The sequence below is a fragment of the Crassostrea angulata genome, chromosome 3, assembly GCF_025612915.1.
Source record: "Crassostrea angulata isolate pt1a10 chromosome 3, ASM2561291v2, whole genome shotgun sequence".
Lineage (NCBI taxonomy): Eukaryota > Metazoa > Mollusca > Bivalvia > Ostreida > Ostreidae > Magallana > Magallana angulata.
This window is the reverse complement of record NC_069113.1, coordinates 34,927,384-34,949,416: the sequence shown is the minus strand read 5'-3', so window position 1 is coordinate 34,949,416 and position 22,033 is coordinate 34,927,384. Positions and strand designations below refer to the sequence as shown.

The 22,033-nt window shown below is 35.5% G+C and overlaps 1 protein-coding gene and 1 pseudogene across 2 annotated transcripts; both read right to left on the bottom strand.

The window, feature by feature from the left end:
• LOC128177109 (uncharacterized) lies at positions 1–19,859 on the bottom strand. 2 transcript variants are annotated; one of them, XM_052843661.1, is made up of 2 exons: positions 19,741–19,859; positions 1–2,950 (listed from the first exon to the last, which is right to left on the bottom strand). In XM_052843661.1, the coding sequence occupies exon 2, from the start codon at positions 2,948–2,950 to the stop codon at positions 1,919–1,921; it is 1,032 nt and encodes a 343-aa protein (XP_052699621.1). In that variant the 5' UTR covers positions 19,741–19,859; the 3' UTR covers positions 1–1,918. The 2 variants fall into 2 exon arrangements, with proteins under 2 accessions (XP_052699621.1, XP_052699622.1); XM_052843662.1 differs by lacking the exon at positions 19,741–19,859 and adding an exon at positions 6,125–6,231.
• On the bottom strand, positions 6,647–7,893 carry LOC128176851 (3'-5' ssDNA/RNA exonuclease TatD-like; annotated as a pseudogene).
• Positions 19,860–22,033: the final 2,174 nt, after the last annotated feature.

Below are 22,033 nucleotides of genomic sequence, written 5' to 3'. Positions count from 1 at the left end.
TATTTATTGTTACGGTAAATAAAACAATGGCCATCAATTACACTAATTGCAATTGGTTCGCTATATATACCATGATAGAAATTTTTTACCTCGATGAGCTGGTGTTAGTCTATAGGCGGCCATGGTAAAGTTGACAACCAACATGTAACAACCAGGATACGGTTTCTTCAACCGAATAAACCGTATCTAGGTTGTTACGACGTCAACTTTACCATGAAGTCCTCTATCCTATCACCAGTTCATCAACTGTTTTGATGAAATGACAAATTATTCATTGTAATTGTAGGTTTTCCTTTGATGCTTGGTTGATTCATGTAATTACATAGTCGAATGCATCGATTCGGGTTTACTTCTTTTGTGTCATTTGAATATATAATGTTTTGCAGAAAGTTTTGGAAAGTTCATTATGTTCGCTAAAAGATTATCTCTTTTTCAGACTTATTTTACAATATCATCGCCGACTTTGCACATGATGCATATCGATAATTCATTTTTCTACTTTCAGACAAAATCTACAATTAAATTAATTGGTGCTGGAGAGAGAACTTGTAAAATGGGCATGGGCATGAATTAGCTAAAAATGTGATTTTTTCCTTCCCATTTTTGATGTTGGTAATGCTTTATCTTAAGACATTTCAAACAATCAACAAAACAATAAGTGTCAGTCGGCGAGTAAGAAGCGGAAGACAGAACTTACAGCTCTTATTTAATTTAAACAAAAATCAGACCAGATGTTTTTGTATCGATATTATGTGCTGGTAAACAAAAATACACTGTTTCAAGCAAATTTAAATATGACAAACGCTAGATACTGTTTTTGTGTTCAATACAAACGTTAACCTAAAAAGTAAAAAAAAAAAATCTTATTAAAACAGAACATTGACTAGCCTGAGGATATTTAACAGGATAAAAGCATACTGTTAGTTGTATGTATATGCTTCTGAAATAATGTTTCCTATACATTATGAGTCAAATCCAGTTTCTATTATTGACTAGATCAAACATGTCAAACTTTGTCAAATTTCTAATATTGTTTACCAAAGGCAAAATATAGCGACAAATATAGCCAAAGATATGATCATCTGATCTAATCCTGTGCCATTCCATCTGACAAAATGCAAGCTGCTGTAAGCTATTTAATTAAGAGAGAATATTATATCAAAAAGGCTTTCAAAATATCAAAATACTTTATATACCATAAAAGTTAGCTTTTATTGATTTGCAATGTCTAACATATGTACAAATGCACAGCCGGTCATTTAAGCAAAAGAAATGTGATTGCATAAAGATAGTAGAACAAGTTGGGTTTTATATTCTATATCGTTTTATAATTGAACGTCATAAATTTCTATATAAGGTATAGCTTTCAATACATTCAATATTTTTGCATTTGAATGTCTTTCTGTCGTGTATAACATTTGTAACAAATTCTCATTATACCAATCTCCAATTCACAGTAAAAATTATGTGGATATGATTTGTTGATCCCCTCCCCCCATTTTTAGCCTGGATGATCTAGCTGAAATCTACTGCTTCATATGTCACAAGTGCAACGAGAATGTGACATTACGTCATTTTAATGAATTCTCAATTTTCCATAAATTACAATCGTAATTGTGTAACGTTGTGTAATGTTTAAATTAACAATGCATTAATTGCCTTATATTTTTGTTATGAGATACTGCGATATATATGAACTGTTATACAGTATATGATATTATAAAATCTACGTCTCAAGCTCTGATATTTATTTATAAATTTGATTTTAATTTGGACTGTGAAAGTTTCAACTTTGGTGATATTTCTGATTTGAAATACATATTAATTGTATATAATATTGTATATGATATAACCGTAAGCAGTATTTTAGAGATCATAATTATAGCACTCTCAACATTTTGTACATTTATTGTGTAATTTACATTTTGTAACTTCCATGCATCCAAACTAATGTATCTGGCCACTGGGATTGTGGTTTCTCAACGAGAGATATTTGAAAGTTTAAATCAAATGGTCTAAATTCTCTAACCATCATAAATTTGATAATATCTCCACTGTATTCAGAATCACTGTTGTATGTCCAGTCCATGAAGATTGCTTTAATTCTTTTTATTTCAAAGAAAGATTCTCCTCCTCTGAGAATGCGTATATCATATCCAGCAGTATCTAGATGTAGCACCAAGTCCCTGTCGGATTTCAGCTCTGGTAAGTACAAGAGATCATCCAGTGTAGCAGCTTTAACATTGTCTTTCGTTATGTAGCGTGAACTATTTGTCTGGGCTACTTTTAGCGGATTGTTATCAGCAACAAACCATTCACTTATCCTGTCATCCTCAGCCACCATCTGAACGTGTTCATGACGGGATGAAAGAGGGTTTAACACGATGGAAACGGAATCTAAAACGCCATTTAATTTGACGGAAGCACAGAATCGCTGGACATTAGAAACGCTAGGATCCACAAGGAGCACATCGAAACCTTTTTTTCTCACATCCAATGAAAGCATTCCAAGTCCTCCACCGATATCGATAAATAGCATATCATGGTTTCGTGCCAAAACATCTAAAATGGCTTTACTTAAGATGGGTTTCCATTCACCTGTATTTATGATTAACCCTGACACTAAACGATCCTGAAATTTAGAATAAAGAAACATCGGATAATATCCATGAAAATACAAACGGTTGTGATTTATTGCCTCAGGATGATTACAAACATCACTTTCTGAAAATGTTCCATTCCACTGATATACAGGCATTGACGGATTTCCAGCCATTTGGTTTTGACGAAATAAACTCCCTGGAATCTCCAAGTTTTCTAAGTATAAGTGTCTTTCCAATTTTACATTCATTTTTAGATCTGTGAAACAATTCCGATTTATCAAGAAATCCGCAAAAGTGAAAACTAGGGTCAGAGCCGCCAGTAGAGCAAGTACCTGGTTGACCGTCATCTGAAAACATAATAATGAAAAAATATTGTCGCCCCGAAAACAGCTGTTATGGAAAAAATTATTTTCGAAAAAAATCATATAAAAGACGCAATCCCACAATTCTAGTGGGTCCAGCAACGTTTTAGGGAGTTATTTAACGCGATTATCATTTCATCTTTACATTTTACAGTGCTATAAAAAGAAAACTGAGTATAAAAAAAATGACGTCCTTAAGTGCTCCCAACAGGAAGAAAATAACTTCAGTCAGACTTTATCAATCACGAAGCGTGAACTAGATTCACATTAGTTTAATGGGATACATAAAAAGAGATGACAAAAAACGTCAATATGAAAACAGTGTATATTAGTGCTTGCGTGTACCAATAGGATTTTAACCTTTTTTGTAGGAACCTCATTTGCGGATGGAGCGAAACTTGTTTCTACTTTTAAAATCTTAGTCCATATCAATTTTTTTCAACTAGGTTTTGATTTTATGGCAGATACATTGTACTTTTCCAAGTGTACTTTTGAACATTTAATACACTGATTCATGGATCATATATCTTTTTAAAGCAATATGGGCTGTATTTTAAAAAAAATTATTTTGCTGCAAAAACTTGCTAATATGCTAAGTCTGCATGTGACTTAGACTTTTATGATAAATAAGATTTGAAAAAATCATGAATTTTTGTCAGAGGAAAGATTTCTCTTCTAAGGAATATATAGCAGTTGGTAGATATGTTAAAGTTTTCTAGATATAAAAAATATGTTCTTTCAAATCTTTTTAAAAAAAACATGTATGGATGGGCCAATTAAATAAAAGAAAATCGATTGTATTTCTATTCAGGAATCAAAGTACTGAAAAGTACTGGAAAGCGGTTAGCAAGCTTCATCTTATATTGTTATGAATACATGATTTCATTTTGGGGCACTATGAGTTGCAGTATAGATTTCACCTTTAAATTAAAAAACTACCCAACATTCTCGAACATATCTTGCATTTGATATATTTTTGTTAATTGTAATGTAAATGTTAATTGTAATAAAGAATCCGAAACGAATGAAAAACAACAACAGGCACCGCATTTTCGCGGTAAAAAGAAGATAACACGTAATGGCATTTCATAAAAATAAATATTCACATGCACATAAAGCTAAGATAATTTTAGGATAAGTTTAAACATTTATTGTCCAGCAATATTTTAATTTGCCGGGGGATTAAGTTAAAGCTGCTTGGTCCGATTTTATATCAAATTTAATGCACGCTTTTAAACGATGGTTATGCTAAGTATATGTATAATGATAGACATTGCAGTAGTTTTCCCAGTCAATTAAGCCATATTTCAATGAAGGAAAATACGTACAAAATTTGCTTACAAAACAAACGACATAAAAGGGTACCGCGTTATTTCGCCTCATGTTAAATTTCACCCCTGACGACGAGACGGGTATGGTTGTATTACGACTTTGACATCGCTTTAGATAAAGGTCGAAATGATCAGACAAATTACAAATAAACATTTGTACGTTTTGTTCGCTAATATTTCTGAAGTTTGCTTTCTTTACAATCGATGAATAGCATGCGGGTTGAATAACCCCAATCATTCGGGGGACGAAACAAACCGGTTTCTTTTTATAAACATTCCCGTGATGCATTTTGGTTTGTTTTTTCGTTTGCCCAAAAAGAAATTATTTTTATTTACTTTCAATATTTCTAACATTGAAAGGAGACTGGTTCTGCTGGTGTAAATAGGAGAAAGTCCATAACTTTCTAAGATAAATGATTTGTATGGGGAAAATTTTGATACTGTAATAAAAAAAAATCGGACCAAGCAGCTTTAAGAAAATATCAAAATTTTAGACTAGGGTCGGGAGGATTAACATTTCGCCTCACGAAAGCGTCATGATTTTATTTTATCACAAGCTATCAAGCACGTTTATCTAACTCCTTATGTTCTCTCAGAAGCTGGTACATTTCTAAGCTGGTTATATGAAGCAAGATTAGTAGTAAATTAGTGTTTTGTGGTAAAAACAGACCGTCCGGATCCGGAACGCGAAATTCCGGATAAATGAGACAAAATAACGTATAAAAAATCTGTTCCCAAATAAAATCGTCCGTAAACTGAAGCGTCCGGTTATCTGGCGTCCGGATATCTGAGGCCTCACTGTATATGCTTTCTAAGAAATCTGCTAGAGTCCTATTGGAATGGAGCTCTGTGTCACAAAGGATCATTTCGGTGAGGTTTAAGAACCTAGAGTTCAAGAAAACAACCCTCATTCACGTATGTATACGTCCCGACAAAACAACGAAGCATGATTTCTACTTCTTATTTCTTATTACAGGCATTTGTCAACACTGTGCCAAACTTTGACATCCTTTTGATAATGGGGAGACATGAATGCCAAAGTTTGGTGAGAGAGTTTGGAAAGAGAGAATAAAATGGGACCCCATGGAATTAGAGCTATTATAAAAAAAAATTGAGAGCTTTTGGTACTTTTGTGCAGTTAAGGGCAAGATTATTGGTGGAACTTTGTTTCTAGAAACAACAGCCAAGAAAACTGGTCCCTACACCGATGCGAACCAACCCAAATCAAACTGACAGCATCAAGATCAGCAACACCAAAGAAGAGAACTTTGAAGATTTTACCTTCTTCGAAAGTTTTGTAAGGATATCGACGGGCACTAATGAAGACATCAGGACAAGGAAAAGAAAGACTCAGAAAGCTTTTGCCATGGTAGGACCAGTGTGTAGAGCTGACAGTAAGTACAAGAACTAAACTCAGATAATATAACTAAAACACGGAGTCAGTACTCATGTGTGAGTCTGAAACTTAGAGAGAAACATCAACATCAACATCCATGAAACAATAAAATAAGTGCCTTAGAAACGCCCTTAGATTAGGTGACAGAATACAACACTCAAATGGAACTGAATGGGACACACTCTAAGGGAAGCAAAGTTAATACAAACATCAAAAACCATGCCTTAGAGTGGAACCACAACAACAGCCAAAGTGTGGAGGACCAAATAATACCGTACCTGGCGCAAAATTCTGCCATTCGACCTGAAGAAAATTGCATAACCTTGGGAAATTAAAAACCATCGCCAAATACAGATGGAGATGATATTGTCGTGAAATCGATATTATGTAAACATATTACTCAGTACATGTGCATAAGGCAATAAGCCTTACCTTATGACGAACAAACAATGGAAATGGACATGGACATCAGACAATACAACAAGATAGGTGTTTACGGATAGGTGGGCGGAACTGAACTGACTTCTATGGAGCTCCAGAGTGGACCAGGGTCAGAGGTCATTTGCATAACAAGTAGTTACATAATAATGAACATTTCACTACATACCTCCCCATTTTATATTAAAAGGGCCTTTAACAATAGAGAAATGTACAATTAGATCAGACTACTAAGATAAACCTATAAAAAATACAATGCATCCCTAAAAATGCACCAGGGATGTATATATATATACATTATCTAAAAGCATCTACCAATAAGACCACACACTTTACATACAGAGAATAATCTACTAATAAGATTAATAATCTACAACACGAATTTAGTCGGTTACTGAACACCAGACATTAAATTCTGCAGGAAGATACTATACAAGATAACTTATGTCACAGAGTATCCTACAACATGAATGTGGCAGGTAACTTAATTCCAGACCGTTCATTCTGCAGGGACTATTAAGTTGATGGCTTCATCTTGTAAAGGCGGCGACCATTCCTTACTGTTTCACGCAACAGGTACTGTATAGTTACTTGCAGTCTGGACGCAACTTGAGAGGCGACGTCTCCTATGAACGCAGGGGTGTTTTTATCTCCTCCACCGGGTTTCATGTAGGGTGAACAGTCTCGAGGAGAATACGATTCATAGGGACTGTTCTTAGGCCGGAAATCTGGTCCACACTAAAACTTTCCATAGCACCTGTAAAGCCAAAGTACACGTTAGAGAAATAGTCCATCCACAGCGTAACAAGTTCCTGATCTCCCGTGAAACAATGAAGGTGAATAGGCTGGTCCGGATCACACATCCTCTGAAGTATATGTATACATCGGGAGTGAACATCCATTCCAATCCTATCTGAAGATATCCCACGCAGGCAGAGCACCAAAAATTTGTCCTTGCGAATAATGGTAAACACCTGCCGGAAAGCTTCTTCTTGGCGTCTCCAGAGTTTGACGGGAACAGTACGGTCAAGACCAACTTCTCAAAGTGCAACGACGTACGGGGAACACAGCAGATCTTTCATATGGAGCAAAGTTCTAGAAGTCAAATCCTGGAAATGTTTAGGATGCACACCCACAGCAACTCCCCAGGGACTAACCAAAACTGTCTCTGGATGGGAAGCGGGTTCACTATAAACAATCACACCGCCGGTGACCTTCACATCCAGTCGAGGACGGCCAATTCCTGATTCAGTATGTCTAAGTACATTCTCTACCGACTTTCCAGACGACCTTCTCCATATACGATTACACGTACGGTCAAGGTGAAAATGGTATCGAATGCTTCATGTTGTATAGATTCACTGGCATCTCTGTCATATGGCACATAATCCCAGACTGTTTCTGTTGAAGATTTTACATCAGAGTCATAACTCGCATCTATACAAATGAGCTCTTCCTCCGTAGATGAATCCACGGTTGACACCTGTATCCGTGCACCTTTCACATCAGACACCGAATGACTGTCACCTGTAACACGCCCATGCACGCGGGATTGTTCACGCTGCTCAGGTTGCAAAGCTGACATCAATACTACTAAACATCTCCAGTGAATTAATACAGCCGGTGAGTTAACTGGAGCAACAGTAAAACCTTCTGAAGGTTTTTCCCAGTTCTGATAGTCATATAATCTCCTTATACACGCGACTGTATCCGGATGAAGAGTAGTTTCCTGAGGAATCTGATGTGTCATGTTGACGTAATCTACTGCTGTGAACACACTAGCATCATGTCCAACAACGATCCTAACCAAAGACTCCAGGGCTGTGAACTGTAGTTTGCATAACTGAGAATCGGTTTCACATCACATCACTGAATATCCTAGGAAGGTGGGACTGTTGAACATGACGCTTGATCTTTCTGTTTATAACATTGCAGCCAGCAAAATGGGCACCACTGAAAGTTCACACGAGGCCTCACGACTGTCAGCTAAATTTCAGGGGAAAAACGAGCACGCTTGTCAGCAGTCTCGGAATAGTCATTCTGCTGGACATGTCGCAGGGGTAATCTTCGCTTCTTTGATACACCTGCATGTGAAGACTCCCTTTTCCCAACACACTCGTCCTCCCCTGTAAGAACTTCCTTCACTAAAGGCGTTGGCTCCATCGGTACACGAGTTGCGGGTGACCTTGCTACTACATGATCAATGGAGACGGAACAGTCAGTGTTAGCAATCTTCATCACAGACTCCTCGGTGTAAGAAAGCGGACCTTCTACTGCATTTTCACGCACAACATCCAGGTTGGGATTGTTTCGGAGACGAATATCTACCCACATACCGGATAGTGACGATGAAGCAGCTGTTGCAGTAGAACGCGTTCTTTTTCTTGGATTGGAGCAGCTTCGGATAAGTGATGGAAGATTGTCCTCAACCCATCTTTCAGTGCACAGAATGGTACGCGCTTCATTCCTAATCTTCTCAATCCAGCAAATGTCATATTCATCTCGTGCTAAGCTGTATTGATCCAGGATAGCATCACAAATATCACTGTGAGAAGTTCCATCACTCAACAAGACCAAGTCGTAAACGAGACGAGTAGGCTCGATAAGTCTTCTTGAGGAGGAGCTTCTTCTAACATAGTAAAGGTAGTGCTCTCCTCTCTCCTGGCGTAGAGATGAATAGTTCGGAGCTGGTTGATATCTCCTGTAGTGTGGCATAGTAGATATATACTAAATAATGAACTAGAGACAAATGTAGAAAAATAATAATGAATGGACAATGAGAACAGGACCCCCCTAAATGAATGAGTAGTACATATGAAATATATTGAAACTCTTATCAGTGTACATACTATTTAACTCTAAATTTAACTCTAAAGGTCTAGGTTCTATATGCTATTATGATTTTAACTAAAGATACATAATAAATTATCATGACATATCATAAAATCAACAAGCACTGAATGATTGTAAATCCCTAACTGTATTGTTCACAAACAAGTCGCTAGCGGTTGTATCCTTTGTATTACCTCCCTGTCCATGTAAAATAGAAGTCGGAGCACACTGTATGAAGAATATCTGCTCCGTATAAATGATCATAACGAATGCGCTATAGATATAATGGTCACTTGAGTTGCGATACATACGAGTATATCAATTATCGCTACAACAAGAACACCACCATATCTTAACTTTCGAAAATGATCTTCATTTCTATAAATTGTGTTGTATTGGACAGGGGAAGTATTTTCATTAAACATCTGGATAACAGGATAAGAACAGATCAGGCTCAAGAGCCTACATTCTCCTGATGACGGTTTGCATGTCTGTCCTCAGAGATCCAATGTGGTTCTCCATTGTGGACGGGCGCTGAAGAACTTCATCATCGTAATGGTGTAGATTGTCTGTGGCTGGCTCCGCTCTGTTCTATTGTGGTGGCTTTTTCTCCATCAGAGCCACCAGACATCTCTTTTCTCTCTCCATCATGCAGATCTGTGTCAAAGTCACCTGGATTCCATTGATGCAGTGATGACTCATGGGTTACATTGGGTGGGTCTTGTACCTGTTGCAGAATGGTGCATTCAGATGTGACTGTGTCTGTTGCAGGGTCTCGTGGTTTGACTCATACACATCATTACATAGTTGTGACATGTTATGTTCTGAATGTGCATGAGTTCTGTTACTGGCAATAGCAAAGTCATGCACAGAACTCTTGACATTGGATGGTTCAAAACCTCTTGATGCCTGAGCTGTGACATTACTTGTGCCAAGTGCTGAAGATCCATAATTCTGAACAGAACCCTGGACATTCGACATTGAACCGTCTATTGCCTGGACTGTTTCAGAGTTAGGGAATGTTTTTGTAATGGACTCTGTAACTGCTGACATCCCTTCAACATTACACTGTATGGATTCAGTTTCAGCTTTAGCTATTAGCAGTGTATCACTACTTTGTAGCTGAGCCGTACTGCCTCCATATTGTGTATCCTCTGTATCAGGTTCAAAGTTGACTACAGCTGTAGGTGGTAAACTACCATCCTGTAGTTGAGCAACATTGACCTGGTGCTGTAACCCATACTGTATCTGGCTAGATGCACCATCTTGTGTTGGTTGTTGTGCCATTGGTTGTGCTGGGGCAACACCATACTGGGGCATCATGTGTGGAGGATACTGCAATGGTGGACCGCATGGTGTACAATTCATACCATAACTCATCATTGGGTATGGGTAACAGGGATACTGAGGCATCATTCCCCATGGCATATAAGTTTTGTATGGATCTGCATATGGTAGAGCGTATGGAACAGGAACACTATTGTATGGTGGGTAGAAACCTGGCGGGACCCCACATGGCAACATGCCTGTCTGCTGGATTACATGACCATTTGACATGATGGGACCTACTAATGGATATACACTATGTGCACACTCACCCCCTCACTAATAGTTTCACTGATTACTGGAGTTGGTTCCATATTGATTGTGGTTACACTGTACATTTACAAATTTATTTTAACTGAGCAATTATTGATGTTAAATTGCTTCATGATTGTTAAACTGCTTGTGACACCGGCTAAAATTATACTCTAATTCAAATGCTTGAACTGATGACGACAAAAGAATAACCCAAACTTTAATTCAAAAAGCTTAAATTATTCAAACTCCTAAAAAAAAACTTAATTGTTTCAGATAGTAAACTAAATTGTTTGAGAGAAAAAAAAATCAACCTTAATGTTCTGAAAAATTTCTCAGAAGTTCAAAAATTCAGAAAAATAATAATAAATGTTGAAAAATATCAACAGAACACTGAGTGTAATTTGTAAATATTTTTTATGACTTCCTAAAAAAAATGCAAACTAACACCACAAAAAATAAAATAAAAAAATATATGTTTACCAGTAGTTAATTGAATGAAGTTATTAATTTAATTGCTAACTGATAAGCAGTGACTAAATTAACACTACAGAAAAAACTTAATAAGTTATTCAAAAATACTACAAGTTCCTACAACTTATATATAGAACACAATATCAACTGGATATTGTAAACACCGAAAAAAAATTTCAAATAGCAAGACAAATTTAATTATTGTATACCTTACACAAAGTATCTAAATACTGCTGTAACTAAAAATAACTTAAACCAAAATGTTTAGGAAAGCTTGGAATGATTAACTGTTATGCTTATCTAATATTTTAAAAATTGTAAACAAACAAAACGATTTTCAGGAAATGCTTAATTGAAAACGAAAGTAGTTGTTACGTCACAGGAAATAAACCTATCTAGGCGCAAAAATGTCACTGTCGCATTGGCGCCAAAAAATCACGTGGAAGTAATTGCGACCGACCAGACGACAAGTACACGTAAACAAATGTCAAAATACAAAAAAATTATCTTATGCAATATACTAACACAAAATCATCCCAACGCTATGGTAAACGCTAGAGAGTGACAATAAACTGGCAAAATATGAAAAATACAAGGATAAATACGAAATATTGTACACTTGTGCAGACGTTATCACCCACGTGTTTACAGAAACACGAGTGACAGTCAACAGTACAGTATAGCAAAAATACTACAAAATATCGCACAGCACGTCTATTGAGACGATAATGTACGTGACATACAAAATAAACTCAAAAAATAGCAAATGTGAAAAAATAACTTGATAGACAATACATGCACGCATGAATCTCGTGCTGGACACGACGACGTGAAAGTATTCAACACACAAGTTTGGTCAATGCATACGAAATACCAGTTGTCTCGCGACACTTGACAAAAAATATGAAAAGAAAAAACTATCGACACTCGTGTATGCACGCTTTAATATAAATTAAACGCTCAACACTACGCTCAACAGTAATATCGGAGTTATCGCACATACACGTTCGTAAAGAACAAATACTCAACACGACATTTCCAACAAAATGATGCAGCACTCGCTCAATAATAGGACTATCGTTATACACGTTTGTATAATACACACGCTCAATACGAAACTTCCAACATATGAACAAGTAATGTACCATTCATTGCTTGCAAATATTCCAAAAATATAAATTTACACATGTACCGGTAACGCGAAATGCCGGGTAGGGTATCCTACCGGCGACGCCAATTGTCGTGAAACCGATATCATGTAAACATATTACTCATTACATGTGCATAGGCAATAAGCCTTACCTTATGGCGAACAAACAATGGACATGGACATGGATATCAGACAATACAACAAGATAGGTGTTTACGGATAGGCGGGCGGAACTGAACTGACTACTCTGGAGCTCCAGGTATTGGGGTGGGCAGTGGACCAGGGTCAGAGGTCATTTACATAACAAGTAGTTACATAATAATGTACATTTCACTACAATATGTTACTGTAGTCGCATAATGTCTTCATTAAGACTCACCGGACTTTATTAAGGAAGCAGGAAACTTACGGTGCGCTTGCATAGGCCTACCAACCATGAACCATCTCATTGATCTTTTCTCGTTTTCAATATTTATTAATCTCAATTAACCAATTAATGCGCGATCGACACCATTTCGATAATGGGGGTCTGAAATCAACGAACATGCTATGAAAGCATGTTGTAACGGTTTTAATAGAGGCATGAGTGAGCATTTACAGGACGAAAGTGTGAATAAGCCTCTCGGAATGGTGCATGCAATGTTTGTGAAAGCGAGGTCAGCGGTCTGTTTCAGTGGAATAATCAATTTTGTTATACTTTCATGTTAAATACTGAAATCTGATTGGTTAAGACGCAGTTAATAATATTTACTATTACCCTCAGCGTTAGCAACGCACTTGGCAACGGGTAACATTAAAAAATGTTACATGCGCGAAAATTATGCGCGTACGGTTCGCTGTAGAATTCACGTTATTCCTATATAAAAGCAGTAAAATTTTCTTAAAATTTTTAAAAAAGACATTCAGTATAACAAAATAAATAGTGCCTGTTTGGGAGGATAACAGTTGAAATTGACACCCCTCGAAAACCATTGTCAACCTCCGCTTCGCGTCGGTTGACAATGGTTTTCTCGGGGTGTCAATTTCAACTGTTACCCTCCCAAACAGGCACTATTTATATATGCATGTATGCCCAAAAAAGTTCAATAGAGGCACGAGTCTAATTACTATGATCATTAAATCGGTTCTTTCAAAGAATATGCTTAATGATCTCTACATATATAATATGTACTCATTATCTGCAATATTCTTGAAAATCAGTTCAGTGACCAAAAAGAAACTGTGTTGAAAAACCCCCAAAACAAAACCGGACAGATTAACTTACAGACAGGTCAAAAGAATTTTACTCTCTATTCAACGTGTTGCGTGTGGTATTAAAAAAAACGTTTATGAGAAAAGTATACGTTTACGTAATTTATTGATCACAACTCGACACAAAATTTGAAGGGAGTATTTAAAAAGTTCAAGGAATGCGTACACATGTATTTAAAATTCGACGAGTTTTTACAATTGATCTATCTATACAATAGACATCAGCTGTATGCTAATAATAACAACAGCTTACGACTGAATGGTTTTCAGTGCCGATTTGTTACCATATGTCGACTTATAAACTTCAATAGTTTTTATTGTGACAAATGAAGAAATAAAGTTTTGTCTTACAAGACCAAGTGTTTTCGAAACGAGTTTGTTATACCTATGCAATATGCTGAACATGCTTTTCAAACAAAAACAGATAATGTTTTTATAAACACGTTTCATTTGATTTCACTTGGATTTGTTTACGTAGTACAGGCAGTGACACAGTTACAAAGGCTGTGTTCAAATTATTCCTGCTCAATTTTCTAGGAAAACTTGCTGGTGCATGTAAAATACTTGTCGAATCAAGCTGTGACACCACGAGCAATCTGGTGGTGTCAACGGGATCTGCAGAACGATGAAATATGGACAACAAAATCTCCTACAGCGCCGTGCATTTCAAACGCAATGTCATTTATCTGAAGCGGATGGGTCGTTTAAAATTACGCGAAACAGCACGAACTTTAAGCATGGGCAATGTTTGTCGCCGTGCTCCCCGCTGGGATAACAACGCAGTAAAAAAATAAATCGGGTGTCGTTGGCAGCGAAATTGGGTTTCCAACAGCGACACACATGATGGCAGTATAGACCTTGTGGAAGTCGACTGTGTTTGCAAAGAATTGTGCAAGTCCTTTGGGACATTCTAACGTATATAGAGAGTACTGTACACGCAGTCAGCGTATTGTTCACGCCATGCACGCGACGTGACAGCCCATAGAACGGCATGGGCTTTTATAGCTGGTGATTACTGATTTGAGTTCTATCTATAACACGCGATTTACGTACTGTACACGCAGTCAGCGTATTGTGCACGACGTGCACGCGAAGTGACAGCTCCTAGAACGTCATGGGCTTTTATAGCTGGTGATCACTGATTTGATTTCATTCTATAACACGCTAATTGATCGGCTATGGTAATCATTTAGTGCATCCATAAACATTTTTTCCTATAACACTATATAACGCGGAATCAATCAGCAATACGTTTTCTTGAAAAATTATGTTGTTATCTACGAGTACGAATACATATATATATATATATAAATATATATATATATATATATATATATATATATATATATATATATATATATATATATATATATATATATATATATATATATATATATATATATATATATATATTCGGAAGCTTCATGTTAAGTTGTGGTTGTTGCTCTAAAGAAATTGACAAAAATATTAAACATAAAATGTAAATATAAAGTTTCACCTCTTACCTTTCCGAATTATCAATGCGATTACTAAAAAAACTCCCTTATACTGCACAACGAGTTAATCAAGACCAAAATGAATTAATTAGCTCTAGTGTCATTGGTTGAGGTAGTTGATGTAAATTTCAAGAAAAAGGAAGCAAAACAAACCCAAACTAAATCGACTGTGCAAACATACTATGAAATAATTGAAATGTAGCCGGCGACAAAATTACGTCGTTATGACATTTGACAAACGTGGAAGCCAGGAAATTGACATGCCTTGATCAGTTTTGATAAGTTTTATAGGGACATAATTTACAGAGCTTTCGCCAAAGACATTGGAATTTATGAAAAGAATATGTCCCCTATTTTTCACAAGACAAAACACGCATTGAAAGCCGAAAAAAAATTAAATTACAAAATGATTAATAATAAAATAATAATTATAAAACCCCCTTCTACAACCCCCCCCCCCTTCCCCAAAAATGAAAAACAAAAAACAAAAAAAAAACCCGGAACCAAAACCTGTTTGCCTCAAGAAATGATATTTAATGCTATCTATTTTATGTTTTTTATGTATGTAAATGAATTTAATTTATGTAAATGCCCTTTTATTTTCATGTATTTACGTATTACATTATGTGATGGTTTAGGTATTGTTGTTTTTTTTGTCACTAGGATACTTTCAGATCCGTTGTTTTGATTGGTTAATTTCAAAATTGAATCTCGATAGATATGATACATTATTGCTGTTCTGGATTTTTTTTTCCAAGAGAAAACGTACCCTAGAGAGATCATAACCAGAATGTGAAATAGTTTTAAAAACTATCTTAATTGTAACGTACCGAGCTACTTGTACTGCCAGGGGAAGGGTTCGTGCCTGGTCTTTTCCAGGGTTTTGGGTGTACACTAACAAAGTCTTATAATATAATGATTTTCTATTGATTGTCAAAAATGATTGGTATAGCCTTACCTTACTTAGGTTAATAATCAACAAGTAATTTCAGGGAATCTAGAATATTTACAAACAAAACAAGGGTATAATAAATATATATAATTGACACTGTGTGTGATGTACTGGTGCTGCCTTGTTCAGGTCGGACAGTACACACCCACAGTGACAATCCACTGAGGTCAACCACTCAGCTAAAATGACTGACCGTCCTCAGATTACCGCATATACTGTAGGCTGCCTTATTCAGGACGGACAGTATATGTGGTAGCCCTTCAACCACTGTGCACACTGTAGGCTGCCTTATTCAGGACGGACAGTGAGCACAACGGCCTGGACGACAGTCTGATCAGCCACTATAGAGAACAATGGCTAGCCTCTCTGAGGAAAGCCTACTGTGACACACTGGCAAGCCAAAATGACTGCAACCTACAGTACCAAGAGGACAACCTCTCTATGGCCTATCAAAAACGCTTACGAACGGGCAAGCTCTGTATTGACACAATACCTTTTATTAAACTTCACTAACTTCTCTCTTCTGCTGATCATCTTCTAAGCAGCCGACAGCTGATTCACTGTCGTATTTATACCCTTGTATCACGTGACATAAACAAAGGAACTAAAAGAAAAACCCGGTCCGGGCCGAACCTCAAATATCCGGAACTATTACATTAATGTATAAAGATAGAGTTATATATGAATTGTATAAATAATATTTTGTATAGATACCGTAAAGTAATTCCTATATGAATATAAAAAAGGGACTTGGACATAATTTAAGCTCAAAAATTTGAAGCTTTATAATTCCTAATTTGATGTTTAGAATGATATACAAACAAGGAACAACAATTTTGAGTTTTATATTTTATATTTAATTTTGCTTACAAACATGTAGTTTTGAAATCGGTAAACAATTCTTACATTTTCTGTATATTATTGTTATTATGAAACAAGAGGACCATGGGCCACATTGCTCACCTGAACAACAGTTCCTTGTAATATTCTATTTCGTAGCATACGCTATTTCTGTTTTAAATTTTGAACCCCTTTCTTGTCCCCTAGTATTTGTTTGGTGTTTATAGTTGGCTTAAACAATTTAGAATCTACACTATTTGAGGATCCTTGCATAGAATTCTCACAAACTGTAGCATTGTACCTCTCGAGAGGAAGATTTTTAAAAACATTCCATATAATTCTATGTTAAACTTTGAACCCCTCTTGAGGCCCCAGTATTAGTCCAGTGGTCACTGCTTCATTTAAAATCTACATTACTTAAGGATGCTTGCATAGTAATCTGACAAATTAAGGCATTGTAGTTCTCCAGAAGAAGATTTTAAAACATTTTCCTTCTATATTTCTATGTTAAACTTAGACCTCCTTCTGGGGCCTCCAGTATTAGATCGAGGGTCACGGCTTTTATAAATTTGAGGATGGTTGCAAAGTAGTCTCACAAACAGTGGCATTGTAGTTCTTGAGAAGAAAAATTTTAAACATTTTCCCCATTCATTTCTATGTTAGACTTTAAATCCCCTTTGGGGTCCCAATATTGGTCTGGGGTCACGGCTTTTACAAAATCCCCTTTCCATAAGAATGCTTTGATTAAATTTGGCTAAACAGTTTTAGAGAAGATATCAAAAATGTGAAAATTTTACAGACGGACGGACGGACAAACGGACAACGGGTGATCAGAAAAGCTCACTTGAACTTCGGTTCAGGTGAGCTAAAAAAAGAAATGATATACCACTTTTTTGAGTTTCTGGAACTTGTGTCCAATCCTTTTGGCATTAGTCAATAAAATATGTTCAACTCAACTCAACTCAAGAATTTCTTGACAAAACTAGCGTAAAAACAGAACTTGTAAATTGGTTAGATGTTTGATAATAATTAAGGAATTAGGAACCATTCTTTGAGTATTATGAGGTGATAATTTCGGTCGGGGCGTGGTCAAATCCAATAAAGGGCTTTATACTAGATTTGATCACGCCCCGACCGAAATTATCACCTTATAATCAAAGAATGATTCCTTATTACTTTATTTATATAATTTTAAGCCATCGTACGATTAAATATTTAAATATAAATAAGCAAACCCCGCTTGCGCCCCAATACGTCACTTGAAGTTATGAGCTACATGTATTTGGTACAAAATCGATACGTAGTGTTACCACAGGCAAAGACACTGGAAAATGTGAATATTTAGAAAAAAATTAATGTAAAATGCGAGCAGCAATAATAAAAAATATCTTTTTTAAGACAGAGTATATGTAAAAGATTCATTTTTTTAAAATTCTTTATTAGAATAATTAACCAGCTGTTATCTCAGAGATTGCAAGGAAAACAAAAAAGGTTTTGTCAATTATTTATTGCGATAATGGGCACGGCTGAGATATACATATATATATATATATATATATATATATATATATATATATATATATATATATATATATATATATATATATATATATATATATATATATATATATATATATATATATATATATATTTTCAATTTAGAAATCAAATACAATTTTTTTTTTGAAAAACTGATGTTTTGCATAAAATTTTCTGATCACATAATGCACAAGCCTACTTCTTGCAGTGAATTAATGGAAAAGGGCGACTGAAATGCGTGTGCATGATTTATATACAAGAAAGGGAAGTTATTCGTTGCAGAAGGGGGGGGGGGGGGTAATTACATGTAACTTGTTGATAAGGAAAAGGAAAATCACTAAAGTTGCATTCCTTCGATGACAGCATCGTATTCCTATATACACACCGCATAGATGCATGATTATAAAATAAAACTTACATGTAGTGTAATTGAATAATTTCATGAATACAGCAATTATCTAAATGCTAAACTGTATTTATTAATCCTAATGATAAATGTCTCTATTCTTCATCAATTTTATCCGAAATTCATTGGAGCTAAATAATTCATTCAATCTTTATTTACCACCTAAGAGGAACTACATAGAGTAATATACAAGTCAAAAGTTTAAAGAAATTGTGCAGTTAAGGTCAGACGACACGTTCCTCGAGAATCTTTTTTGTATCTCCTCGTTATAAAGAGTTCCAATAAACAATATTAATTTTATGATTTTTTTTAAATGATTAAAATTTACTTGGATATGGATATATGTATAGATGGCCGAATGGTTAGAACCGTGGCCGCTAACTATCAGAAGCGTATAGGTTCTAGAGGTTGTGAGTTCAAACCCATGCCCCGGTCGATATAGAGTTTAAATATAGTGAATTTCGCTGTGCTGTATATTTATTTATTTATTTTTATCAGCAATTCAAGTGTATTTTCAAGAAGTTTATATAGGAAAATGCATACTCTAGTATTTTGCAGAAATGCCTGGCAAGGTACCCTAATTTTTTGCAAGAAAGCTTGTCAAAGCAGTAGTAAACCATTAACAAATTCCTGGAAAAAGTTATAGAAAATTAAGAAACGTGTCGTCTGACTTAACAAGTCAATGTAGACAATGACAGGAAGATATGAACATACATGTTTGTACATACAAACATCAGTCGATGCTTATGCGCGAGGAACACAAGTACATGTATTGTCTAATTAATTAATTAGTTAGTGATTGTGTATACAGAGCAATAGCAAAATATGATACAAATGATTATTGCATCATTTATTTTATTGCATCCTAGAATAGTTTTTAAACACTTTTTCAAATTCTGTTTATGGTTTTTTAAAGGTACATTTCTCCAAGAGGAAACGTATCCAGACGTAACCAGGTACGTTTTCTGAGTCTTGGGTACGTTTTCTCACGCAATCATTCTAATGAACGCCATTGTTTATCAGTAGCTCTTACGTTCAAGGGAGATTTACCCAATAAATGTAAATAAGTAAAACTGAAGCTTCTGTCCTTACCTGGAGAATCAAAATGCCTTAAAAGCAAACAACTCCTCTCCAACTTCACAGTGAATGAATCGAGCGGCAATGAATATTTACTGAATCGTGAAAGTTAACGAACCGACAGGATGTTGCCATATATACATCGATTATAAAAAAAAAAGTTCTCGTTCACTGGGTCCCACATTTATGTTGATGTTTACTAGTGATGGAAAACAAGGCTAGTGGTCTTTAACACAAGTGAAATTTAAGAAGGCTTGATGGTTGTGGTCTTTTTTAGACTGTTTTTATCTCCGATAGAAGAAGAGCCCTACAATGTATGTGTATGAAATATAAGAATAAACCTACATTTAAAATATGAAATGTACGGATTTTTCTTAACTAAATAATACTTTATAGCTTAACAAATCATAATAATCTTAAAATTTTAGGCAGATCTGATCGTTTTGTTGACCATCCAGCCTCCTTAATTTATACAGAAAATTGCCGCCAATGATGGATTAAAATGTATCAGTCATTCATTTAAATATGTGTATGCACGTGTTTATATCATGATAGCATATTCGATGCATAACCTTCAACGATAATAGATTACTACATTGCTGCATATTCAGCATAACTAATTACTAGCATATAACATACTGTTTCCTTCAATTATGATAATATGTAGATTCCAAATAACTAGTTTCTTAACGTACGTACTGTTTTTGATACAAAAATGATTAAAAAGAGAGTAGATAATAATTTATTAATGTCAAACGTAAACATTTTTTGCATACGACGACCTTTCTTCCGCAAAAGTGGGACAGCGCGTGCGCATGGATGACACACATTGATAAATATTTAGCGAATAAATAGATTAGCCAACCCACGCAACACACCTTCTTTTGAAGTTTATTTCATTTTATTTAACAAGTTGTTGTCCTTTAAAAAAGGACTGCAATACGTGGAGCATTTGCATGTGTTTCCAACGAAAACGTGAAAGCCTTAAAATTATCACAGATTCCACCGACTCTAGCCCCCTGCTTTTCACCACTAAATTTGTACGTTGTATTATGTATATGTATATGTATAGTTATAGTTGAGTTTTAATCTCAGAATTTAAAGGGTTCATACTTCTAAAATAATCATGATCTATATTAATGAAGATTGCATGTATAGTATCAGGCATTCGGCGAATTCTACTATTTGCGCACACATTACGCTTCGCACTACTTTGTTAACTATGCAGTGACAGCTTTGTGCAAATCATTTTCATATTTTGATGCATTTCTTGAGATTTAAACTTTTAAACAGTGACATAATTATTCAATCATCTAATATATACAGTCACATAATTATTCAATCATACTTAAATGCCTAAATAATTTTAATCGGGAAGTACTTTTATAAAAGTAAAGCTACATGTGTATTCGGAAAACAACAAAACAATGAAATTATGTTATTTGATGCATGTTGTAGTTTCGGCATAACATTACCTTATTTCATAATACTGACAGTTTATATCACATGCCATTCATTTCTTTGAAAGGAATACTTTGTTTCTGTAATGTTTACCGACAACTTTACAATTACAGCGCCTTTGAACTTATAATTATGTGCATATGGCATGGAATCCCGATCCCGATTCAGATAAACCTGTGCTAGCCTGGTTCCCTGAGCTACCCATTATGTACAGGAACCAGACCAGCTCATGCGCAGGCTGAATTTTCCCCATAGCATCCGGTTTAACCTCGCTTATATATTTTCTGCGAGGTCCACGCAATCAAGAAACAAAGACTATGCGACAAAATGGTTATTACACGACCGCTGCGCAAAGTGCACCGTAGTCAAACACTATAACAGTCCTTACTTATTATACTTCTCATGCAGTTATATACATGTATGTTGCGACAATGGTGATATTGCTCCTATACGATACGCAATTAAGCGTAATCTATAATTTACATGTATAGATTGATGAAATTTCCGTGATTTTTGTAATAACCATAAAAGAAGAATTAAAATCAGTGTAGTTTAAATATACATATGCACTAATAATATACATGTAGATTTATTGGCTATAAGGACATTAGTTTCTTGTCTCCAGAAACAGCAACTCATTCCCGAGGGGCAGTCGAAAAAATGGGCGTTTCAGTATTATTTTTTGACAGTGATGCAGGAGAAACAAGTTCGAGCTATCGGGTTTTAAATCAAGGACAACACAGGTTTTTAGAACGCAGTTCGCAGTTCGCAATTGAATAGTGAACTGCGTTCTATAGAACGCAGTTCGCAATTCAAAATTTAGTGCGATTGAATAGTGAACTGCGTT